Below are 23924 nucleotides of genomic sequence, written 5' to 3'. Positions count from 1 at the left end.
AGAGGTTGACGATGTCATCTAAAGGACCCGCAAACTTCCTTGAGTAACCAATCTCAATAGCAGGATAAAAGTTTGTGTGAAGAAGCCCTAGGTGTAATTAATTTCTCCACTCCTGAAACTAATGGAGGGGGGATTAAAAATTAAAGCAAAACCAGCAGAACAAAGAGGAAAAAGACTGCCCCCACATTCTGCAGTGGCCAGCATGAACCAGCGGGGCATGAAGTGGTGGACGATCTGTCAATTCTCTCCTCTCCCTGCTCCCTGAATAGGATTGCTCTGATAGATATCAAGTTGACAGCTTTGTTCAGAGATGGTCCTTGTTTAAAGATTTTTGGAACAAGAACAATCAAGTTAAGGTGCAACTGTATTTTTTCCATTTATGTTATGAATGATTAAGGTTCTTTTCTTCTTTTTGTTCCTTTTCCGTTTATTCTTTGTTCCCATTTTTTGTTCAAATTTATTTATTTATTGATTGATTGCATTTATACCCCGCCTTTTTTCCTCTTGCAAGGAACCCAAGGCGGCTTACAGTATCCACCTCCTCTCCATTTTATCCTCACAACAACAACCCTGTGAGGTGGGTTGGGCTGAGAGTCTGTGACTGGCCCAAAGTCACCCAGTGAGCTTGCATGGCCGAGTGGGGACTAGAACCCGGATCTATTATCAAATGCTTTCTTTCATTATGCTTTTGTTGTTCTTAACATCTGACATACGATTGTCTTTGTACAACGTTTGTAATGTAATAATAGTAATTAATTTTTTAAAAAAATCTCCATTTAGAGGACTATCATTTCAAGAAGAAGGGCTTTAGCCAAGACTTTTATCCAACGTGCTGCTGGAAGCTTTTAGATGGGGTAGCATTCAAATGTAATTCCTCCACCGACAGTCGGAAGAGATGCAGACCAGCAAGAGCTATACCACATGATTCTGCTGATCATGTAGGGAAGCCTTTACTCCCATGGAACACACAGGAGCTGGTCACTGGGACAGGTGCTTCAGAAGCCCTTTCTTGACACTCGCCTGTCTGGATGGGGGAAATGCAGCTGTCAGGGCCAAGCTGTATCTGACAGAGAACTGCCTACTCCCTGAAATGGGATGAGGCCCACTCGCTACGGCGAGCCATTTCATTTGGGGAAGCAAGTCATTGTCCCACTGCAACTATTGCCTGGTGGCACTCCCTTTTATGCTCCTATAACTAGAATGCATAGACGTTCTTGAGAAGGCTGAGGGAAAGTGAGCTGGTTTCCAGTTGTGTTGGATACTGGAATCTAAGGCTGGGTGGAAGCACCCTAGTTTGCCTGTTTAGATTTTGGCTTGGAACTATTACTGTCCCTATGCTGTTCTTTATCATCGGGGCTGAACGCACTCTGCACCTAGCGAGTTGGAAGGACAAAGCAAAACTCTGAGCCAGGTGGAGCTTGAATTCTGCTACCTATATAAATTAAACAGATTACGCTATTTTTGCATATACTCACTTTTCTTATGTATTTAATTCCACAGGTCATGGGGAGGGATGCAGTGCTAATGCCCACACTCTGCTGCCCATCAAAATCTTGCTCAGCTTTATTGCTTACACAATTTCAAACATCTGCAACCTGAAGCTCTAGAAACTGGCTTATCTTTTTTGAAATGAAAGCCGAGATCCTGAGGGTGCCAGGTGTGCGCCCAACATCAGTTCTTTCTCCTCCAAAGTAAGGTGAATGTGAATTTCCCACTGCTCAGAGGGTGACAGAGTATCATGCAGATTATTGTAGTTTGTTTGTTTTCTTTACTTATTTTTGTTTTTTAAATGAAGGATTAAGGATTGGTGATCCAGAAGCTTATTTGTAGTGCTCTTATTTTATGATCTGGACTTTCCTTCTTATGCAGTCCTATATCTGTTTTTTAATATGACCTGAAAGCCACAGTTAATTCCTTAAATGAAAACAAAGAAAAGGGGAGTTCCAAACCTTGCTTGGAAACTCCACCATTTGTAATCTTGCATTCTAATCCAGAGACATGGGGCTGAGAGCAGATTGTGTTTGCTCTTTTGGTTTGAAAGGCAAACTTTTCACATGTTCAAATGCACTCTGTTCTTTATTATTGCTTCACATATTCAAGGACTGAGCCATGGCATTGAAAACAAGCCCCGGGGCTGTTTTCTAGCGAGGCCTGGCTGGAAAATGAGGCCTTCCCAATCAACCTTGTTCGGTCTCCCCTCAATTTAATTTATCCCTTGCCCCCAAACAATAGACTAGGATGGGGAAAGGTCCAGGCACCTTTTAGCCAGCTTGTATTTGGGGGCAGCCCCCCAAAAGGTAGGGAAAAGTCCCTCTATCGTTCACTCCTCTTTTCCTTTTCACAGCAGAAATGCTTGAAGAAGAAACCATTCTCCAGCGGTTTGTGCCGAAAGCAAAAGCAGGTCTACCTGGGGAAACTCTCATAAGACCCATCAAAGTACTTAAAGCTTGTAGGTCTTTTTTGTCATCAGTGGTCACTCAAATGGAATGTAGTTTCCAGAGTCTGTGAAGAATGAGCCATGGTTGCAAATAGCTATCCAATTAAACAGCAGAGAGATGCAGGCTCGCCACATCATGCTTGGATTAATGCAGTTATGGGGGGGGGGCAGATGTTACTGCTGTTATCATTCCCCCTCAGGAAAAAAAAGTATTGTGGTAACATCCCCGTTTGTTATTCCATCTGCTCAAACAGCACCATTAGTTTCCTTGGCAGTTCGTCAAGGAAAGTTGTTGTCCATTTATCATTGGTCCAGTCACTCCTGTACCCCCTCTGCAGGTAGGTGGCAATCCAGCTCTCCCTTCAACTCCAGACTTCCTGGCAATTTCACCCCAGTTTTCCGATCCACACACCAACATTTCCCTCGTTGTCCATCCAATGCTGGGTGACACTGAAGAAGAAAGACAGAGTGACAATTCATTACTGGGATAGCAAATACCAGTGTCCCCTTGAGCAGAAATGAGATGAGCTCAAAGCAAAGATGATCTCAAGCAAATTCCGCTAGCTTACAAAATGTCAAATTTGTATTCTTCTAACATCTTTGTTATAAGTGCTTTGAATGTTGACTCTTTGCAGGGAGAGCATTACATTTGGTAAATAGATACTTAGCATAAGTGCCTTAAAATTCATCAACAGAACTTAGGATTTCAGTTTGTGTTGCTTTTTAAAAAATATCCTACAGCACTGGATTTTGAGGACAAAACTTGGGAATGTTTTGAAAACCAAATCTGAATTCTGAAATTTTAATGTATTACATCTTTTTGTCAAATTTTGCTTGAGTTCTTGAAATGCAAGGATCCTGTTTTAAGAATGATTACCTAGTCTTGTTTAACAGGTTCAGCTTGCAAGACAGAACAAGTGTTTTTGTTTTTCTTACAGTTCAAAATGCATCCCGAAATGGTCTCCCTTGAACATCTGTGGAAGAAAAAATTCCCCAAAGAATGTTTTAAAAGTTGGACAGGTTATGGCTACACATCATCACTGTTTTCTGCTGCCACCTTTGTGAGGCAAAAAATTCTCACCCTGGTTTGCTGCCCCTGCCTCTAGTCCTACGATTGCATCATGACACACAAATATAGAGTAGGTGAAACTGTTCCCAACACTTCATCCCTGCACCAGGAGAAGGTTCCCCTGTTAAATGTCTGCATCTGAGGCGCTTATAAAAGGAACAGGAGCAGGGCCAATTAAAAAAAAGTGGTAGCTCTTACCTATGGCCCATCTGGGACAGTTGCCAGATGCAAAACATGAGACGTCTCCTTTACTTTTACAACACAATCCAATGCATGTCTACTCAGAAGTAAGTCTCATTGAGTTCAATGGGGCTTACTCCCAGGAAGGTGGGTATAGGATTGCCGCCTTAATGGTTATATAGCAGAGAAAAGTCCATCTGTCACTACATTACTGTGAAGGGGAAACACACGCACCCATTTTCTATGCAGCTTTCAAAGGCACAACTCCCACAGTCCGTCCTTGACAACAAGTAGCATTAGAGCATTCCGTGCACATCGCATAAATGTTCATGTTCTAATCCCTTTAATACCTCTGTAAGGTAGATTAGTAGTATCCCCATTTTGCTGATGAGAGATGGTAAGGCCATGAAGTGGTTGCTTGATACTTCTTGCTCAGTCTCTTAGCTGAGCTCAGTGAGGATTGGCGGCTCTGATTTCGGTGGGGCTGTGAATCCATTCTGAGTTTCTGTCAGAACCAGGCGGAACTCTGTCCAAGTTGCTGAGCCCCCGCCCCAAAATAGGTTCAGCACCTTGGATAGCTCCTTTAGAGTTCTGGCAGGTTCTGGGACTGAACCTCAGAATGGAAGGGCTGGATGCACCTGATCTCGGAAACTAGGCAGGGTCAGCCCCAGTTAGTACTTGGATGGGAGCCTGCCTGGGAATCAGGCTTCCTGCACTGAGCTGGGGGTTGGACTCGATGGTCTTGTAGGCCCCTTCCAGCCCTACGATTCTATAATTCACAGCCCCACTGAAATCGGAGCCACCAGTCTTCACTGCTGAACTATACCAGTTCTCCAAGGGTGCTTCTAGATGGCTCCTAGCATTAATAAAGCATTGTTCTTCCACTGTAAGCTACAAACAGAATTGCAACCGACTTTCCACACTATGGGGATATTGTGCAATTTCTGTGCACACATCCCACTATGTTCCACCCACACCAGTGCCCTTAGTGCTACTATTTTGTCTTTTATGGGATGTGGTTTTGACGTGGTTAGTGAATTGTCAGAAAGCTGAACCTATCACACCACCACTTTAGTAAGGTGGTTAATGGAGATGATAGCAAAGGCTTTTTTAAATGATCTCTTAACTAGCATTATAGAGATATAGCACTATATGTCTGTAATGATATAATACTTAGGGAGCAACCTGTGGGAGCAACAGGGAACACTCTCCCTGTGGTTGCTGGGAGAGTGTTCCAGGGTCATAGGATTTTTCAGATCCCGCCTCCCAAAACTGCAGACACTCCTACAACTTTGGGAGGGGGACTCTGAGATTCAATCCCTGCCCCTACCCGCTCGCAACCGCCACAGAAAGAATTGCAGTGCCTGCTTTCTGAGATTAGGAAAGCAACCTTGGATTACCACGTAGAGGTAAAAACGGGGTGTTCTGGTGGGCAGTGAGAGGAGAGGCCGGGATCTGCTCTATCTTCTGGCCTCTCCAGCCCTGCCTCTGGCAATAAGATTCCTCTCAACGGGCTCAGAGGCCGTCTAGAGGAAAAAATAAAAAAGGAAGATGGAGAGGCAGGCAGGCAGAACACATTGTATTTCAGCAAGAAGAAAAATGCTACTTTCTGCGTGGAAAAGCTACTAGCAGGGCTTAGCTCAGCTGCAGAACATATGCTTTAAGTGAGAAACAACCCAGGTTCTGTCCCTGGTATCTCCACTAAAAGAAGCTTGGGTGGTAGGACCAGAACAGTCCTCTGTGTGAGAGTACTGGAGAATTGCCGCCACAGTAGACAGTACCGGACCGATGCTCTGACTGAGTACAATGCAGCTTCATGTTGTTATATGCAGTGTTTGGGGTCAGTCTAAATTACCTCCAGGGATCCCTTACAATTCAGTGCTGCTGAGTACAAAGAGACTGAGGATTTCCTCCCAACACCTCTGACTCTTGAACCAGTAACCTTTGTCCTACAAGGCCTGAGGGGGTAGGAGGAAATCAATCTGGGGGAAGGTAGACAAAGGGAGAGAGGCTTTTGTTTTGCAGGTAAAGATCGGCTGGGCAGCTGAGAGGAAGCAAGGTTTTGTTTGGATTTGTGGTAGGCCTTCATCCTGAGCACGGTGTAAATAAACCTTTATAAAAGAAACACCACAAGTCTCCAGTGCCCTCTAGGAAACTGAAGTCTGAGCAAGTGCTGAGGCCCCTGCAAGTTCACTCCTCTCAGGACTGGAGTGCAGGAGTGTAACAATATGTTCACCCAATTTCATTTGGCCCATTTCTGATTAATCACCTAGGCTGCTTCTGCATGGGGTATTTATTTATTTATTAAATTTATTAATCGCCCATCTGACTGGTCACCCAGCCACTCTGGGCGATGTACAACTCACCATAAAACAATTTAAAACAATAAAATTTTACCATAATTTTTTTTTTTAAAATACCCTAACCCACCCCAAATGCCTGCCTGAACAACCACGTTTTTAATGCACGACGGAAGCTCATTAAAGAGGGGGCATGACGGAGTTCCCTAGGGAGGGAGTTCCACAGAGTGGGGGCCACCACAGAGAAGTATACTTTCCAAATTTAGTGTGGAATAGTCACGCTGTGTTCACTCATTATTTATGGGACATCTGCATGACACCGTCATCAAATTGTTCACTCCCATGTTTTCTTCATTAAAGCTTCCATGCCTTCTCAGAGCTCAGAAACTCCGTTAACACAATGGAACAGATGCACAATCTCCCCACGTGTATCTGAGCGATCACACAGCTATCCCTGTACATTCTGGGTCGATTGGTCTAGTCAGCTATCCCACAGCATTTCAGCTGGATCGCATCTCTGTTATGGGCAGTATAGATCGCTCTAGCCATTTCCTGGCTCCGTGGCAAGGGTGGTCAACTCTGGAGAGTTCAGGCAGCAATTCAGCAGCCAGAATAGAAGCCACATATTTGCTTAAAAATGAGGCACGCAGGGCAGTATGCACCTTGCTTTAATGCAACATCAGACTCCTGAAGCTCCGGGAGAGCATGATTTTGCATTAAAATAAGGTGTACGCTCCTCACACACTTTGTTTTAAAGCAAAAAATGCCTTTTATTCTTGCTGGTGAAATTCAGCAGCAATACAACAGTGCCCATTTGGGCCTGGTGGGGGCTGCAAAAAAAGACTGGGGTGCATATGCCCCATGGACCACACGCTGCCTACCCCCGCTCTATGACCTCTCCCTCCCTAGAAATCAACTGTACTATTTTAACCCTTCCCTTTCTAAATGGCATTGCCTTTCCCATCTATTTCTTTTCAAAATTGCAGTTGCCCCAATCAAGATTGGAACCATAGAGAGTGGGAGTGGGAGCGGGAAGGGAGTGTTTAACAAATTTGTGAACCGCCCAGAGGCTTTGGCTATTGGGCGGTATAGAAATTAAATTAAATTAAATGAATGAATGAATAAATAAATAAATAAATAAATAAATTTCCCAGCACACTACAGTCTCAATAAATATTCCCCCCACCCCAACATGTAGGGGTGACTGCCCTCAGGGCGACATGGTACAGAAACTGATTTGGTATTCCGCTTCCAGTTTGACTGAAATGGAAAAGGTAGGACAGGGTGCCCCAGTCTACATCTGGAAGCACCTATAGGGTTGTTGGGGTTGTTGCCAAAAAAAAAAAAAAAAAAGGCTGGACTCTGTGAGTATTGGTCTGTTCTGGCAAGGCATTCCTTGTATTTGGCAAATCCTGTTTTGGGCTACATTGCAAATGCTCTTTTGGGCTGCATTAATAGAAGTATACTTTCCAAATCCCATGAAGTACTAGTTCCCCTCTACTCAGCACTGGTTAGGCCTCATCTGGAGTCCTGTGTCCAGTTCTGGGCACCGGACTTTAAGAAGGACGCAGACAAGCTGGAGAGGGTTCAGAGGAGGGCAGTGAAGATGATCAGGGGACTGGAAACAAACCCCTATGAGGAGATACTGAAAGAACTGGGCATGTTTAGCCTTGAGAAGAGAAGACTGAGGGGAGATAGGATAGCGCTCATAGAGATATCATAGAGATATGATAGTACTTGAAAGGCTGTCACAGAGAGGAAGGCCAGGATCTCTTCTCGATCATCTCAGAATGCAGGACACGGAATAATGGGCTCAAGTGACAGGAAGCCAGATTCCAGCTGAACATCAGGAAAAACCTCCTGACTGTTAGAGCAATACAGCAATGGAAGCAATTACCTACAGGGGTGAGGGGCTCTCCCACACTGGAGGCCTTCAAGATGAGGCTGGACAGCCACCTGTCAGGGATGCTTTGACTTGGACTCCTGCATTGAGCAGGGCGTTGGACTCAATGGTCTTATAGGCCCCTTCCAACCCTACTATTCTATGATTCTATTTTTAAGCAAGAATTGCGTATTTGAGATCACCTGACACAGACTAGTTATTCATTAACTAATAAGATGCAACTCATAATAGTTATTAGTATGCACTACGCACTCCTGATTTGTAAATTAAAGCTTGCCAGGGGATCAAGGGTTGGTAGTTTAAAAAAGTATTAGTACCCCACACAAAGAGCCAATGCTTCAGTGTTACCTGCTTGGGGTGGAAATTCCCATTGCGGTCACAATTGGGGATGGGTATTATGTACAGGTCCTCGTGAGTTCGGGTTTGAGAAGCTGCTAATCTCTCCAGTGCTCTCTGAAGTTCACTCTGACATGAGCCTTGGACCTATTGGCAAAGCAGTAGGAGGAAGCAAAGTCAGAACATGGTGACAAGAAGAGGAGAAGGTGTGAAGGTACTTAATGAAAGCACTACCACCACCACTTTAGTTAACTACTTGCAGCCTCCCCATCAGAAGGGATGGCTGTGTCTTCAGAACACTGGCTTGAATGGGACACAGTTGAAAGTCATCCCCATTTTTTTCCACCCCAGGGTAGAGATGAAGAAACATGTCATTGCTAGGCAACAAAAATGTCCTGCTCTCCAATCAACTTAAAGATGCGTTGGGCTGCAAATGAAATGAAAGTTTGTTAAACAGTGTTGCTGTCTTCCTTGAACTGGGATTTCTCCCGGAACCTGGCGGGCCATGATATGATATGGCCGATGGACTCGGTAGGCCGCAAAAGTCACGCTGACCTGATCCGAATGAAACCATGCTGCTCTGTTGCAACAGGTTGGAAAGCTAACAAGGATATTTTTCACCAGCTACGCTGCCTCCTGCCAATATCTCCGTTTCCAAGGCACATCCTTTCTCAGATCTCCCCTGCAGTATCATTCAGTGGAGTATGGTGGCGAAAACCTACTGGCATTTTGGGCCTTAAGGGTATAGTGATCTCCTTGTTGTGGTACAGACATACAAGGTGGAAAACTCATTCTGGTTAAAGAAACAATTTTCTCTCCGCAGTGTCATGTTGCCCTTTGGATGTGCACCCCATCTTAGCAACTACTTGTACATTTCTCCAGAACCCTTATCATGTATTTAAATGCTTACATATGTCTTGGAAATCTTAACTTTCATATGGCTTCATTCGAAGTGCGCTGGAGTTGAGGGATTGGCAGTAAAGTGCACTGAAGCAAGTTGGGTGATACGTCCTCTTTTTTTTAAGCCATCGGCAGAGAGAGAGATTGCTTTACTTAACTCTGCTGTGAGGAACAGTCTGTTTTAAGGAACAGCAAAGCTGGGCAACAGATGTGATTTGTGGTCCCTCTCCCCTAAAGACAAGCCAGGACACCTCACCACTGGCCGGGTGTCCTCCCGGATAGGCAGGTTCCCGTTGTTTCTCATCTTGACACCACTGTTTATCCGCTCGCGTGCTCTTGCTTGCTGCTTCTGGAGGCATTTTCTGTCATGGGTGGGGCAGGGGCTGAAGATGTTGGTCTGGGGGAGCTCAACCTCCTCCTGCTCTAAAGAGGAACAAAGCCACAGGGGCGCAAAAAGTGTCAACAAAGGTGATTTGTTTTATGAGGACAGCATTACAAGCAGCACTTTTAACATGGTAAGGACATGCACATCCCAATAGTTCACTGCCATGGCTGCTTTTTTAGGACACAGCAGTGCAAGGGCTTCCTGTTTTCCCAAATACAGATGTTTTGTTCCTTGGTCACATGAACTGCACCGCTCATGGCATTCCCCCTTCGGATGAGTGGATCAGCTGGTCCTCTATGTTTGGACCAAGGGGGTGCACAGGAGCGGACTCTCACAATTGCTTTGGTTGGATCTGTCTGGATGTGAGCGTAGCAGAGGTGGCAATATGGAACATAAATGGAAACAATTGTGTGAAGAAATGTTCCTAGCGCTTCTGTGTAGTTTAGAGACTTCATTACCAAATGGTTGTTTAGTGTTTTGTAAGGTAGATTAAGGGTGTCTCTACAAGAGAGATTTATTGCACACTCATGATTGATAATTCATGGAAGTTTGCAGTCTTTTACATGATGTTGTCAACCTCCAGGATCTCTCCCGCACATTTCCCCCTTTATCCCACCTTCAAAAAGATCAGAGATAAGCTGGTAATAAAAGTTAACGGTGACATATTGGCAGCGTGTAATGCTGGCATAGCACTGCGAACTCGCCGAGGAAGGAATTTCTTTGACTCAAACCGCGTGTCTGCCATGTAAATGCTTGAGCACATTTCTCGATCTAACAGCCGATTGGAGGGAGAAGAGGGCAAAATGCCTCCCTGCAATGAAGTGAGACAGATCTGATCCCCCACCCCACCAAGCTCAGAATCAACGTCCTCTCCTAAAGAAACTGAAAGCAGAAAGCCCTGGTAAGGATGCAGCGTTGTTGCTTAATGTAGAGACACCCTAAGGCTGCCCACTTTTTAGCATCTTTTTACTGGCCATGGTCCTGTGTCTTAAAGGCCCAAACGTAACCATGCCAGTGATCGCACATCCACCAGCAGTGTCTGCTTTCCTCTGCATCTCCTACGGTGTCTTTTGATACCCGTGTTGCGACCTTTCCCCACCTCCCAGCAGCAGCAGCTAGTGATGGGGGTCAGGAAAACAAGGTGGGGAGCCCTATGCTATCCTGAATGACTAGACCTTAAAGTGAGGGTGGTGGAAGCTAGATTTGCCGTTGCTGACCTTGGGACATACATTTAGCATCAGAGCAGCCGATATACAGACATTTTAGTAGGTGATGCTGCCATTCATTTCATGTGGACTTTTGCAGGAGACCTTCCTGATGGATTCTATCTCAAGGGTCAGATCTGTGCATCTCCCACTCTATAATGGATCAATTTGCCATGTTGTAACCCAGGCATTTGCTCTGCTGTTTTAAAATAAACAACAGATAAAAGTGGGCGGGGGGCTGCTACTTCCTCTACCTGTTCTTTTATCAGGTAAAGGCTTATCTGATCCTTTTGTCTTCTCCCCTCTCCAAACTGCTGCAGTGAGCAGGGATCCAGCTGTGCTGCACAGGAGGCAGGGGAGATAGCAAACAAAAAGAATGGGGCTTTCAGAGCAAACAGGAGTGCAATCCTATGCACGTTTAGACAGAGAAAAGTCCTATAACTCCCAGCATTCCCCAGCCAGCCATGCTGGCTGGGCAATGCTGGGAGTTGTAGGACTTTTCTCTGTCTAAACATGCATAGGATTGCGTCCGAAGTTGAGGAAGCTGCAGTGTCTAATGCTAATCGGTCGTTTTAAGGGAATGGGGCAAATTTCCAGATTGCAACTTGGCAATGCTAATAATAGTACACTATGGTTGGGGGTCACCTTGGAGTAACAACTCAGCCCCTGGTGCTCTGTAAACCAGCAATCTAAAAAGCCCCCAAGGGTACACTCCCAGGAAATATCGCCACCATGATTACAAAGCAAAACGACAACTTGTTTTTCATTATTTACCAAATTTACAGCTCTCCTCCGGCAAACCCATTGCTACTGCCCTCCCTGTGGGTATAGTGATGGTCACCTCTCAAGAAGGCACCCTAAGGAGAAGGTGGGACCAGTTCTTAATTTGTCACAAGAGAGATGGCTTGTGTGCAAGCCCGCCTAGAATTCATATTCTGTGACAGGACCGGCTCTGTCATTATACACAGTGAGACAGTTGCCTCAGGCGGCACGTGCTAAGAGGTGGCAACAAGGTGCTGGAGGAAATGCAGCCTGTGCTGCACTCCTTAAGAGGAAATGCAGCCTGTGCTGCACCTGCTGCCTTCAGGTGCAGTGGAGAATGTTGTCCCATCATCAGTGTTGAAGACAGTCTCATCTGCCAATCCCGTCAGCTGTTGTACATGGAATGGGAGGGGACACCATCTTGTTCTTTGCCTCAGGCAGCAAAACATCTTGGGCTGGCCCTGGCCAGTGACCTAGAAACCTTGCCCTGTAACCCAATGCAGAATACGTGGGTGGGTTGTGTTACTCAGCAGTGAAAGAAAAGCACTCTGTCTTTTATTATGACTACATGTCCCTAGCACTGATACTACATTCCAGAGATAATCCCTGCTAAAGTTTTGCTCGAAATTAAGCCCTGCTTGAGTAGTAAGACAACAGCATTCTACTCATGCTCAGAGACTATTACTTTATATGTCCCAGGGTTAGCAATCAAAATAAGAGCTGAGCCGGTGTCCTGGTACAAACTAAGCGTTGCAGATGATGTGTGGCCAGCAAACTGGGCCACGAAAGGGTTTGGGATTTTTTTTTTTTTTTGCCAGCCCTACTCTGAGCTGGCCCACATTCCGGCCTTTTGTGGTTTGCCTCAACCTCCTCCCCTGATCCCTTTTCTCTTCAAAAGCCTGCCCAGTTGGCTGTCTCCAGGTTTCCAAAGTATGGCCATTCTCTCTTTAATTCCCCTTTCCAAATGGGCTGCATCCAAGTTTCCATGAATTTATGTGCAACTTTGGATCAACTTCTTGTTAGCTGACAAATACTGGAGATGCAGCTTGCTTGCTGCAGAGCAAAGACACAGGCTTTTCTCTGTCGGTAAGACCTCCCCTATCTCACCCCTCAAAAAAAAAAATCTAAAGGGTAAAAGTTGACAAAATGGTATAGAAATAGTATAATTTATTTACCCCCCCCCCCAAAAAAAGCCCACTCCAGTTTCCTGTTGTTTTGCCTAAACATTTTGAGACATTATGACGGCACTTCATCAAATACAGTAGTCTCCTCAATTAGCAGTCCCTTTGTCTTTTGTGAGAGCATTCACATTGGCCATGTTTTCGCACCACACTAAATTATGGTGCAGCATGATGTACATGAACAGGAATGAGCTGCAGTGAGCCTCAGGCTTGCATACTCCCCCACTCCCCTCTTCTCTTGCATGGTCAAGAGGAGTTCAGAAGTGTTTGCTTCCACTTTTAGTTAACTACAATTTACCATGATGTCTGTTTATCCAGAATTGTGGTTAACATTAACTATGGTTAATTTCAACAAGCCATGAAACCATGGTTTGAAGTTGGCTTGTTTGAAAGTAACTATGGTTAATGTTAACCACGGTTTGTTGCTCCAGCTAAAATGACAAACTGTAGTAAAGTAAAGCAAGTGTTTCCAAACACCTTTCAGTAACGTGGCAGGAGAAGGAGGCAAAAGTCTGCATTCCTGATTATGCACATTGCACTAAATAATGGTTTAGTGTGATATGTGAATGCAGCCGCTTCCCCCGCATCTCTATAACTTCCAAAGCCACTCTTATGGAATGTATTACATGAGCCTAACCACCCATTGTGAAAAACCACGATCCCCACCTGTCATCTGTGAAGTGAGTTGGTAATTTATACAGGTTGCAGCATTCCTTGTTAAAATGACTAGCTTTCTTGGCACAGAATTTTTAAAATTGTACATTGGCATGCATTCTTCCTTTTCTACTATAACTTAAACTTTCAAATTCTGAAAGTTCTAGTTCTTGGGAGCTAGACATTCAAGTCACACTACAAAATATAGTGGCTTGTGTTAGCTGGATGTAAAAATATACACATGAGGGGGCAGCTTAGGCAAATACATTTGTTGAGGTGATGGTTTTCATCAGGGATCATTTTCTGCTTTTGTTTTAAATGAGAAATGCCAGCTCAGCCATCAGACCTCCCTGAAAGGGACTTGTTTCCACTCCCTGCTCTGTTCCACTGCGAGGAGCTACTGTTTTTCCTCTTGTTAAACAAATATATCTAATTTCACCTGAGCTTCTTTGGAGAGAAATGGGCAGGATTAAAATGTCCTAAATAAAACAAACAGTGGCATTATCTCTAGCAACTGGAGTTTATAAGCTGGAGATGAACATTAAGGTCTCTTGTACCTTTAACAGTGGATAGATGGTGGGGGGCAAGGACAGCTTCTGGAACCACCGCAGCTAAAATTCCTTCTTCTGCAAAACTGTGAATGGCAAATGATCCTTAAAGGCGCTATTTCCCTCTCGGATGGTGCAAGCCCCTCTCACGGCAGAATGAATGAGCAGGAGCTGAGGTTGCCTCTCATTTTCCGCACAGAGGGCTGCCAGACCTACCAGGTGAGAAGCAGCGCTGTGCAGGCCCTGCCCAGACTGGAGAAGGAGTAGCGGGGGCCAGGTGCATAAGGGCAGCGGCAGTGGGTGTGACTTACAGGCTGTCGGCTGGCCATTCCTGCTCCTGAGTAAGGAAGCACATCCTTCCAGCACTTAGAGGAGTTTTGTGCCGCCAGGATCCAACAGCCTCTGGGCAACCTGGTATCTTCTCTTGCTGCTGCTGCCGCCGCCGCCATTGCTGTGCTTCTCACTTGCCCACCCGGCCCTCCACGTCGCTTGCAGCTCCAGCTCTACTCTAGGCTGCCTGGTTGCAGCTTCCCCACGCCAAGACCAAGAGAGGTAGTTCTTGCTGGTTTTAGGCTACTGGTGGAGAAAGAAAGAGTGCTGGTAGCATGGAGGGGTGCCTGTGCTGATTTGAACCTTCATGCACGCTTGGGAGCACATCTACTTCCCTACTCCCCCCCCCCCCGCCCCCAGCATTTAGGCCAGCATTATTGTCAGCCCTAAGCAAAACGTTGGTAGTTGGCACAGTGCTCAGCTCATTGGGGAACTGTCTATGCTGCCTGGGGATTTTTTTTACAAAAATGGTCAGCAAATAGTCATGCCAATCCCACCAGGTAATTCAGGACTCTTAAAGAACAGGTGTTTATGAAGAAACATGTACATAGATGATATGTAGAATTCTGCAGTCACGAGAATTCAGCATCTTGAGAATCTCACCTTTCATGAAAAAGAAACTTCTGATCCTTATGATCGCAGAGAAACATAGGAAGCTGCCTTATACCAAGTCAGACCATAGGTCCATCTAGCCTGGACACTGTCTGGCAGCGGCTCTCCAGCGTTTTAGGCAGGATTCTTTCCTCACCCTACCTGGAGAAACCGGGGATTGAACCTGGAACCTTCTGCATGCAAATCAGGTGCTCTATCACACTGAGCTGTAGCCCCTCCCAAAAGTAGTATCTGCAAAAAAACCTGGGAAGTGGGTATGCGGGAGCAGGACTTTTGGTGCTCATGAAGTTGGGGATGTTGGAGAAATGTGCAATGGATTCAAATGAGTTCGGATGTCTACAGATCCGATCTTCAGATTCCACAGTAGACTGGTGTTTTCCAAGTCTTGCAGACCATTTTTTTACTGGTGAGGTGGGATTTGCACAATATCGTTTGTTTGCAAATGCGCATTAGCACTAATGTGCACTTGCACAAGAACACATTTGCAAACAAATGAAATTCTTGTACAGAAAAACCAGTTCTGACCATGAGCGCACGACGGAATGAAACATGCCTGATGATCCATGAAAGAGAGACAGAATGGGTTTAACAAAATCCGTACATCCCTACATGAAGTAGATCATCACTGAATCAGGCTGCATAGCATTTTTGTGCTGGCTCCTGTATTTGCAGTCCACCTACTGACAGTCTGCAACTATTTCCTTCCTCCATTTCCCCACAGTCTCCAAAATCTTTTAAAATCTGGCTCCTGGAAACAGAATAAATAGTGCAATTTACAAAAAAAAACCATGTAAAGAATGGGCAGAATATATTCTGGTTGCAGTGTCTAAGCCTCTCTGGTGCAGAACTTAACTCTCATTAGTGAAGAATTTTAGGAATCCTACAAAGCTAGACTCTGTGAAGCTCTTTTTAGGCTATATCCCAAGCAGTTTGTCTCAAGAGAGATTCAAAGCTTCCTAACTGCCTGTGCAACAATGAAGTGTGCATTGATAATGCCTTAGGCTAAGACCAAATGTAAACACTATCTGTTTACTCAAGCATTTGCCTTTGTTTCCGGTTGATGCTAGGATTTAGGTTTTTTTCAACATCAGGAAACCTAGGATGGGAAGGAGTTTTGCCCCCATACCCACCTTTCCCAGTGTTATGCTACCTCTGCAAACTGTTTGGCACTCCTTCTTCCCAAAGTGGCAGGAGGTTCTGGGCTGCATTTAAAGTACAGGCGTCCCTTGGAGGAGAGAGCATAATCTGGGTATAGGTTGAAAATGTATTGTTTGTTGTTGTTTATTCGGTCAGTCGCTTCCGACTCTTCGTGACTTCATGGACCAGCCCACGCCAGAGCTTCCTGTCAGCCGTTGCCACCCCCAGCTCCCCCAAGGTCGAGTCCGGCACCTCCAGGAAAGGGAAGAAATGGAAGCAGTGACAGATTTTATTTTCTTGGGCTCCAAGATCACCACAGACGGTGACTGTAGCCATGAAATTAAAAGACACTTGCTCCTTGGGAGGAAAGCTATGGCAAACCTAGACAGCATAGTAAGAAGCAGAGACATCACCTTGCCGACAAAGGTCCGTCTAATCAAAGCTATGGTTTTCCCAGTAGTAACGTATGGCTGTGAGAGCTGGACTATAAGGAAGGCTGAGCGCCGAAGAATTTATGCTTTCGAACTGTGGTGCTGGAGAAGACTCTTACAAGTCCCCTGGACTGCAAGGAGGTCAAATCAGTCCATCCTAAAGGAAATCAACCCTGAGTGCTCATTGGAAGGACAGATACTGAAGCTCAAATATTTTGGCCACCTAATGCGAAGAGAAAACTCTCTGGAAAAGACCCTGCTGCTGGGAAAGACTGAAGGCAAAAGGAGAAGGGGACGACAGAGGATGAGATGGCTAGATAGCATCACCAATGCAATGAATATGGACTTGAGCACACTCTGGGAGAGAGTGCAGGACAGGAAGGCCTGACGTGCTATGGTCCATGGGGTCACGAAGAGTCGGACACAACTGAACGACTGAACAACAACAAATCTTGCCCTTGGTCGGCCCCTCTTCCTTTTGCCTTCCACTTTCCCTAGCATCAGCATCTTCTCCAGGGTATCCTGTCTTCTCATTATTCTCAAAATGTATTGCGGTGCTGCAAAAACAACCTCTCAGGCAAGTAATACTAGTCCCAAAAATAGCTGGGGTCAAGGGTGGGCATGATTGGGCACCTGCTGAGGGCCCACACCCCAACAGGGGCCCACTGACAAGAGCCCCCTGGAGTTGCTCCTCCTCTTCCCTATTGCGACCTGCTTGTTCGCCTGCCTCTCGCTCTGGCCCAGGCAAGGGTGGTGGTGAGAAGGAGGAGCAGGGGATGCCATGGCCTCCTTGCTCCCTGGCTGTCTGCCTGGCAAGCGAGCAAACGGTAGCAATGATGAGAGACAGGATGAGGAGCAAGAGCAGCTGGTGACAATGGCAGTGAGCAGAAGGGAGACTCGCGGGGGGGGGGGGGCTCAGGGTGTCTTGCCTCAATCATGCCCACCCTTGACCCCAGCTCTATTTTTGGGACTAGTATTACTTGCCTGAGAGGTTGTTTTTGCCGGTTTCCACCAAAACCTGGAGCCGGCACCACCCAGCAATATCAGTGCAGCACTGCAAAATATTAAACCACCAAATCCCACCCACTGCTGGGTTCTCTCTTTTTTTTAGCTCTACCCACGCTACCAGGCAACGGTAGTTTCAGCTGCCTTACACTCTACAGGTGGGTATGACTTAAGGGTATTTCAGCTGGCTTCAAAGAGCAGATTAATTTCCCATTCGTGTCCAATATCCCCTGCCAATGGAGCAGATAATGGCAAGTTTGAGCCAAAAAATATTGCCCGCCCTTGTTGTAACAGAACAGAATGATTCACAAACCCATTGTCACAATATTCCAGTTAAACCTTTCGAAGATACTAGATGCACTATTTCCCCTTTAATGCTTGTAAATAAATACAGGTTTCTGGCAAAAGGGCAGGAGGGAACAGCAAAAGCCTGCCTCCTATATGTGCCTGCCTGGGCCCTAAGATCATCCTCAGGGATCCTTCTCTGGGAGCCCCTGCCAAAGGAAGTGAGGCAGGTGGCTACCAGGAAGAGGGCCTTTTCTGCTGTGGCACCCTGGCTGTGGAATGAGCTCCCTAGAGAGGTTCACATGGCGCCTACGCTGTTCCCTTCCAGCGCCAGGTGAAGACCTTTTTATTCTCCTAGTAGTTTAGCCTTTTAGCTTCCTAATCTTTTAGCTCTGGTGTTTTAAATCTGTATTTTAAATCTCTGCATTGCTGCTAGGTTTTATTCTGGCTGTACTGTTATACTGTGGTTTTAAGCTTTCATGTTTTATATTATGCTGCACTTTGTGGTTTTAATTTTTGTGAACCGCCCAGAGAGCTTCGGCTATTGGGTGGTATAGAAATAAATAAATAAATAATTAAATTTAAATCCTAGTTTAAAAATAAAACAATAAAACAACTACCAAATAAAATAACTAAAATAAGTCATCCAGAAAGGGGGGGGGGGGAGAGAGAAACCAGTGTATTTTGAGCCACTTAGCAATGAGGCACATTAATAATAAAGTCACACATATGTGTGGAGGAGATCATTATAAAGAAACACATTTGAATCTGTCGGGGGTATGTATTGCCTTCTTGAGCTGCCAGATAAGTGCGAAATGCAACACAGAATTCATAAAAGAAAACTGATTTTTCCTTGTCCTCTCATTCCTCAAACCTGACAAGTTAACCTGCATAATATCCCCTAGCTTATCCTTCCACTGAATCAAAATGAAGGAAGTAATCACGTCCCCTTTGCAAGCTAAAGCTACCTTGACTCCCACAAAAGACTGAAAAACAGTTCAATGAGGTAGGAGTGGAGTTTCAGAAGGCACCAAAGTAAGTAGAAAGATGTTGGGGTACAACTTCTCTATTGGGCTACATAGAATCAAACAGATGTTTGCAAAATCTATTCCCAATAAGCTTGTTTTCGTGAGTTGTTGTTGTTCAGTCCTTCGGTCATGTCCGACTCTTCGTGACCCCATGGGCCACAACACGTCAGGCCTTCCTGTCCTGCGCTCTCTCCCAGAGTGTGCTCAAGTCCATATTCATTGCATCGGTGATGCTATCTAGCCATCTCATCCTCTGTCGTCCCCTTCTCCTTTTGCCTTCAGTCTTTCCCAGCAGCAGGGTCTTTTCCAGAGAGTTTTCTCTTCGCATTAGGTGGCCAAAATATTTGAGCTTCAGCTTCAGTATCTGTCCTTCCAATGAGCAGTCAGGGTTGATTTCCTTTAGGATTGACTGATTTGACCTCCTTGCAGTCCAGGGGACTCGTAAGAGTCTTCTCCAGCACCACAGTTCGAAAGCATCAATTCTTCGGCACTCAGCCTTCCTTACAGTCCAGCTCTCACAGCCATACATTACTACTGGGAAAACCATAGCTTTGATTAGACGGACCTTTGTCGGCAAGGTGATGTCTCTGCTTCTTACTATGCTGTCTAGGTTTGCCATAGCTTTCCTCCCAAGGAGCAAGCGTCTTTTGATTTCATGGCTACAGTCACCGTCTGCGGTGATCTTGGAGCCCAAGAAAATAAAATCTGTCACTGCTTCCATTTCTTCCCCTTCTATATGCCAGGAAATGATGGGGCCAGATGCCATGATCTTAGTTTTTTTAATGTTGAGTTTCAAACCAGCTTTTGCACTCTCCACTTTCACCCTCAACAAGAGGCTCTTTAGATCCTCTTCGCTTTCTGCCATTAGGGTGGTAACGTCTGCATATCTGAGGTTGTTGATAATCCTCACAGCAATCTTAATTCCGACCTGTGATTCATCCAACCTGGCGTTTCTCATGATGTACTCTGCATATAAGTTAAATAAGCAGGGTGACAATATACAGCCTTGTACTCCTTTCCCAATTTTGAACCAATCGATTGTTCCATGCCCGGTTCTTACTGTTGCTTCTTGACCCTTGTACAGTTTTCTCAGGAGACAGGTAAGGTGGTATTCCCATCTCTTTAAGAATTTGCCACAGTTTGTTGTGATCCACACAATCAAAGGCTTTAGCGTAGTCAATGAAGCAGAAATAGACATTTTTCTGGAATTCTCTGCTTTCTCCATGATCCAGAGAATGTTGGCAATTTGAACAGTGTTACGGACCTCCGTCCATAGTTCCTCAGGCACTCTGTCTATCAGGTCTAATCCCTGAAATCTATTCCTCACCTCCACTGTATATTCATAAGGGATATGATTTAGGTCATACCTGAATGGTTTAGTGGTTTTCCCTACGTTCTTCAATTTAAGCCGAAATGTTGCAATAAGAAGCTCATGATCTGAGCGACAGTCAGCTCCAGGTCTTGTTTTTACTGACTGTATAGAGCTTCTCCATCTTTGGCTGCAAAGTACATAATCAATCTGATGTTTTCGTGAGTACTCTCACCATAAACAGTGAAAAGTTCATGACTGACCACAGCTGGAGGTTTGCTTATCATAGAATCATAGACTTGTAGAATAATAGGGTTGGAAGGGGCCTACAAGGCCATCGAGTCCAACCCCCTGCTCAACACAGGAATCCAAATCAGAGCATCGCCAACAGATGGCTGTCCAGCCTCGTCTTGAATGCCTCCAGTGTGGGAGAGCCCACCACCTCCCTAGGTCATGGGTCCCATTGTCGTATTGCTCTAACAGTCTGGACATCCTAGAGAGTTTTCCCTGATGTTCAGCCGGAATCTGGCTTCCTGTCACTGGAGCCCATTATTCCGTGCCCTGCACTCTGGGATGATGGAGAAGAGATCCTGGCCTTCCTCTCTGTGACAGCCTTTCAAGTACTTGAAGAGTGCGGCCTTCTCTTCTCAAGGCTAAACATGCCCAGTTCTTTCAGTCCCTCTTCATGGGGCTTTGTTTCCAGTCCCCTGCTTCACTGCACCAATATAACTTGATAGGAGAATGGCTTCATTTTAATAGGATTCAGCTGTGCCGCGATTTCCCAAGCTGTTTTATTTTGGGATCATACCTTCTTTAGCTTGTTGATTTGGTTGAGAGACTGTTCAAGTTCAGGGCTGCTTGGCGGGTCAGAAGCCACCATGTTGCTTGCAGGTCTTGCCTTGATCAGGAGCAATGCCAGCAAGGCATTACAATGTATTTTAAAGGTTCAGGCTTACCAGCCAGTGTCTTAACTCCCCAGCATTCAGGGTGGCAAATGGCTACTGGAAGCTGATGATTTGGGGGAAGGACTTAGCTCAGTGGTAGAGCATATAAAAAATGTCCTAGGTTCAATCCCCAACATCTCAAGACCCCTCTGTGTGCGAACCACTGCTAGTCAGAGCAGACGGTACTGATCTAGAAGGGCAAGTCAATATAAGGCAGTTTATTTTGGAAATTGTGAAGAGAAACCTCCCTGGAAAAGTCCCTGATGCTGGGAAAGACTGAAGGCAAAAGAAGAAGGGGACGGCAGAGGATGAGATGGCTAGATAGCATCACCGATGCAATGAATATGAACTTGAGCACACTCCAGGAGAGAGAGGAGGACAGGAAGGCCTGGCGTGCTATGGTCCATGGGGTCATGAAGTTAAGTCGTGAAGGACACGACTTAACGACTGAACAACAACAACAACAATTTTGGGAATATTGCAACCCCATCTTCAAGTTACTGACTGGTAGGGGACAGTGTTGCAGTTAGTTAATGGGAATTTTGGCCACAGCTAGCCTTAGATCTCTATAGACTACAGTATGGTTTCCTGTAATTTCTTGCTTTTGCTCCTCCCCTTCCTCCCTACCCATCCTTCAAAAGGAGGATGTGGTCTCCCTTTATAACTTGTGTGCATGTGAGACTGGTAAACGCTCATTTCTGTTTTGCCTTTTGTTTTTTCTCTGCTAATTGCCTTTCTAACAGGAGGCATCATTACCAAATTATCCCACCAGTTTAAATCCCACCCCACCCCTATAGCTCAGTGATAGGGTACATGCCTTGCATTCAGAAGGTCCCAAGCCCAAACCCCAGCGTTTCCAGGTAAAGGAATCATATAGCAGGCCTGAGAAAGACCTCTGTCCGAACCTTTGGAGCACCACAACCTGGCAGAGGAGGTCTATACTCAGCTAGATGGACCAATGCTCTCTCAGTCTAAGGCAGCTTCAAATGTTCATATTTCTCTCGATTCTGTGGGCCCTACACAGCCACCTTGGGGTGATGTCACTGCTTTCATTGAGGGGAAATGTGGTCAGCGAGCCTCTTTGGCACAGCTACCTTTCAAACTGGCTGTAGACCAAGGATTTCAGCAGCTACCCAGAAAAGCTTGGTAACTGTTACAAAAGCCATTGCCCACTTCGCTCCCCTGAACTGCCCCACTTCTATTTATGTGTCTTAAACCAGAGCAAGCAGAAGGCACCGTGCCAGGAAAACAGCTGCGGGGAGTTCAGAGGAGGCTGCCATCTCCCTTCAAGGGCCCTGAAGAAGCAGAGCGCTCTTGAGTGGAGGATTGGCATGTGGTGCTCACAGGCACTCTGAGGGTATAAAAAGGGCTCACATTCCTGCTGGGCCACAGACGCCTTATGTGCCTTTGGACAGGTCACTCTGTCTCTCTGTGGCTTGTTTTCCTTTTTAGTAAAAACAAGGGTTGATTTACTTAGTGGGTTTGAAACTCTTCCAGGGACCCCTGATATTCCTTGGAAACTTCTGATAAGATCAGTAATGGTGGAGAAGATTTCCTAGAAGACAGCGTGCCAAAAACATACAGTAGCTTTCCTTAACCTGGCTCCCTCCCATGGTGTTGGACGACAGTTCCCATAATCCCCCAGCCAGCACAGCAAATGTCGAATACCTACTGGTAGTCCACATGGGCCAATGGTGAAGGCCTGATAGGTGTGACAGAAGCCTGCATGAACTAAATCTATGCCTGAATTCCCCAACATAGTCTGTGTCCAATGCTCATCCTTTTTTTGGTGGTGTACAGCTAGAGTGACCTGTTGCTGCGTGTGATGCTCTAGTTAGGCCTAGCCCAGGACATTTTGCCACCTAAGGTGTAATAGCAAATGCCCCCTTCCAAGTTGCATAGTACCCAAGACCGGTCCTGTTATTTTCGCACCTGAGGCAGGGAATTCCATAAACACCTCTCCCTTTCCCTAGCAGTAAAAACACAACAATTATACATTAAATAACCAACAGTTGCTGCCCTTTCGTGACACCCAAAATCAGCTGCCTGAGGCGACTGCCACACTCTGCCTAATGGTAGGGCAGGGCCTAGTCTCTAGTCTGGAACACTCCCTAAAATCAACATGGAAAGAGTAGAACATTTGACAACTAGTGGTTTGATTATTCATTCTAAGCTATTAAGTAATAACGTAAAGTAACTGGAAAGTGGCCAAGGTTAACAGCAATCAGTTTGTTTTTTAAGCATTTGTGGGGATTACAGGAAATAACAGACCAGCCTGTTCACAGTAAATTGGCGGAAAGGACTATGTTTAAGGCTAGAATTGTTATACAAATAGAAAAAAGGACAGGATAGCTGAGAAGAGAAACCTCCCTATATGGAAGCAGTGTACCTCTGATTACCAGAGGTAAAAAATAGCAGGAGGCATCAGTCTCCATCATTGCCTGCTTGTACTCTTAGGAACATAGGGAGCTGCCTTATGCTGACCTGGTTAACACGACATGACAACCCACAGTGGGTTGTCACCCTTGTTTGTTTCAGGGTGGCTTACCGTGACATCTGAACCTGGTGCAGTTTCCTCAGCATGGTGTGTTAGCTACACACAAGACACCCAGAGAACCCACGACTTGTTGGGTTGTTCAGGGTGGCTTGTTTTCAGAGTGGTTTGTTGTGATGTGTGAACCCAGCAGAGTGGGTTATGCACAGCTTGTTGGAAAGGGCTACAGAGCTGCCTGGGAAGAGGGGCAAAAAACCGTTCACTCCTTACAATCTCCCGCCTCCATCCTCCCTCGCCATCTGCCCCTCCTCCAATACATTGATAAGAAATGACACCTGTCAATTTACTTGTCCATTTCATCAATTCCCTAGATAGGTACACCTTTTCTTCTTTTTTGAACCTTTGGGGAGATTTGTGCAAATTTAACTTTTTTCCCCCTTCGAGGAGATTTGCGCACATTTTCAGTAACTACTGCACTTATTCGTAGTA

At 45.6% G+C, this 23924-nt stretch overlaps 1 protein-coding gene across 1 annotated transcript in view; it reads right to left on the bottom strand.

Moving 5' to 3' along the window:
• Nucleotides 1-379: 379 nt before the first annotated feature.
• IGFBP4 (insulin like growth factor binding protein 4) overlaps nt 380-23924 on the bottom strand; it is a 56619-nt gene continuing 33074 nt past the window's right edge. Inside the window, exons 2-4 of the mRNA XM_084804585.1 lie at nt 9382-9548; nt 8238-8372; nt 380-2887 (exon numbers count right to left, since the gene is read on the bottom strand). Coding sequence (XP_084660711.1) covers nt 2753-2887; nt 8238-8372; nt 9382-9548 — 437 coding nt within the window. The 3' untranslated portion in view covers nt 380-2752. The remainder of the gene's footprint in view (nt 2888-8237; nt 8373-9381; nt 9549-23924) is intronic.

The sequence above is a fragment of the Heloderma suspectum genome, chromosome 6 (assembly GCF_057233095.1).
Source record: "Heloderma suspectum isolate Gila_16-S chromosome 6, 16-S_ref, whole genome shotgun sequence".
NCBI classification, from domain to species: Eukaryota; Metazoa; Chordata; class Lepidosauria; order Squamata; family Helodermatidae; genus Heloderma; species Heloderma suspectum.
The sequence above is the reverse complement of the archived record's forward strand: the minus strand, read 5'-3'. Positions and strand labels throughout refer to the sequence as shown.